General features: G+C 50.2%; 1 protein-coding gene across 1 annotated transcript in view; it reads left to right on the plus strand.

The window, feature by feature from the left end:
- Positions 1-964: 964 nt before the first annotated feature.
- SPSB1 (splA/ryanodine receptor domain and SOCS box containing 1) overlaps positions 965-1940 on the plus strand; it is a 4707-nt gene continuing 3731 nt past the window's right edge. Inside the window, exon 1 of the mRNA XM_009075679.1 lies at positions 965-1658. Coding sequence (XP_009073927.1) covers positions 965-1658 — 694 coding nt within the window. The remainder of the gene's footprint in view (positions 1659-1940) is intronic.

A 1940-nucleotide genomic window follows, 5' to 3' on the forward strand; every position in this document is an offset into this window, starting at 1 on the left:
GTGTTGTGACTGTAGCTGGCAGGAGTGCTGCATGATTGCCTCACTTCAGGAAATGTTAAAATAACACTTTTTTTCTTAGAAAGCTCATTTGCTCCCCTCCCACTTCTAATTCTCCTAATAGCTGCCCCCAGTTTGGCAGCTGTCTTAGAGGGTTGTTTGTGTTGCTGAGTGAGAGCAGAGACACTTCAGTGGATGCAGTGCTGGAGGAGAGGTACACAGAGTGAGCTAGTATCTCTAGCCAAGCTGGCTTAAACGTTTTAGAGGTTTCTCTGAAATCTGGAAGGAAAACTGCTAAACTGTGAGAAGAATCTTGCTCCTCCCCCTGGACTCTGTGACTGAAGCTGGGGATTTTTTCCTCTTGGAGAAGAGAAGCTGCCCCAGCTGAAGCTGAGACAAACCATACAGCAGGTTGTTCTGCTCCTTGTCTACAGTAATTCAGACTTTTGAGTACCAATAGCTGTTGGAATGGGTGTCCACCAAGGCTGGACCCTGTAGGTTTTGTCTGCTGTTTTAGAATTGCAAAGGGGCCTCCAAGGTACCTAGCAAAGCTTTAGACTCAGAATCATCAGGGTTAGAAGAGACCTTTAAGATCATCAAGTCCAACAAGAGACCTTTAAGATCATCAGGTCTTTAGTGGAGTTGAAGATAATTATCTCCTCAAACCTCTATCAGTGTCTGATAGCTGCTTTGCCAGCTGACCCGTGGAACCCTTCCTTGCTGGTGGAAAGGAAGGACAAGTTGTTGGGATAAACAGATGAATCCTGTGCTCTGTAAATGTGGCATAGGAAGCTGTAGGTGCTAATGTTTAACTTATCTCTTGTTTTCTTTTCCATCCATTAGGCAATACTGACTGGTGTGCATCTTGACACAGTCTCCTAGCAACCTTTCCTGCAGGGCTGAATGACAGCAGAAGCTGCCAGGTAAACCCATGAGCCTATAAAGAGGCGAAATCCGAACACACACGATGGGTCAGAAGGTCACAGGTGGGATAAAGACTGTGGATATGAGGGACCCTGTCTACAGACCATTGAAACAGGAGCTCCAAGGACTGGACTACAGCAAACCCACACGGTTGGACTTGCTGCTGGACATGCCTCCGGTGTCGTACGAAGTCCAGTTGCTGCATTCCTGGAACAACGACGACCGCTCGCTCAACGTGTTTGTGAAGGAGGATGACAAACTCATATTTCACCGGCATCCGGTGGCTCAGAGCACAGATGCCATCAGGGGCAAGGTGGGCTACACCCGGGGGCTGCACGTGTGGCAGATCACCTGGGCCATGCGGCAGCGCGGGACGCACGCCGTGGTCGGCGTGGCCACGGCCGAGGCTCCTCTGCATTCCGTGGGCTACACCACCCTGGTGGGCAACAACCACGAGTCCTGGGGCTGGGACCTCGGGCGCAACAGACTCTACCACGACGGCAAGAACCAGCCCAGTAAAACCTACCCTGCCTTCTTAGAACCAGACGAGACTTTCATTGTGCCAGACTCTTTCCTGGTGGTTCTGGACATGGATGATGGGACGCTGAGCTTCATTGTGGATGGGCAGTACATGGGTGTTGCCTTTCGAGGACTCAAAGGGAAAAAGTTATACCCGGTAGTAAGCGCAGTGTGGGGACACTGTGAAATAAGGATGTGCTACTTGAATGGACTTGACCGTGAGTATAACTTCCTGTGTTTGTTCCAGCAGCTCAGATCCATGTGCTGATTGAGTGTGGGCTCACTGGGCCATGCTGGGGAGGGGTTTCTTCTTTCTGGAGTGGTAAGGATTTCAGGTCAGCAGAAGGATTGTTGGATACAGCTCTGGCTAACACAAAAGGTTTGGCTGTACACCTGTACTCTTACCAAGGCACTGTGGGAGCAAACTGGGCTTGGGGAGAGAATGTGTTGGGAGAAGGTGGTGCCAGTTGTCCAACTAGAGATGCCAAATCTTCCTATAT

This window comes from Acanthisitta chloris, unplaced genomic scaffold, assembly GCF_000695815.1.
Source record: "Acanthisitta chloris isolate BGI_N310 unplaced genomic scaffold, ASM69581v1 scaffold5775, whole genome shotgun sequence".
NCBI lineage: Eukaryota > Metazoa > Chordata > Aves > Passeriformes > Acanthisittidae > Acanthisitta > Acanthisitta chloris.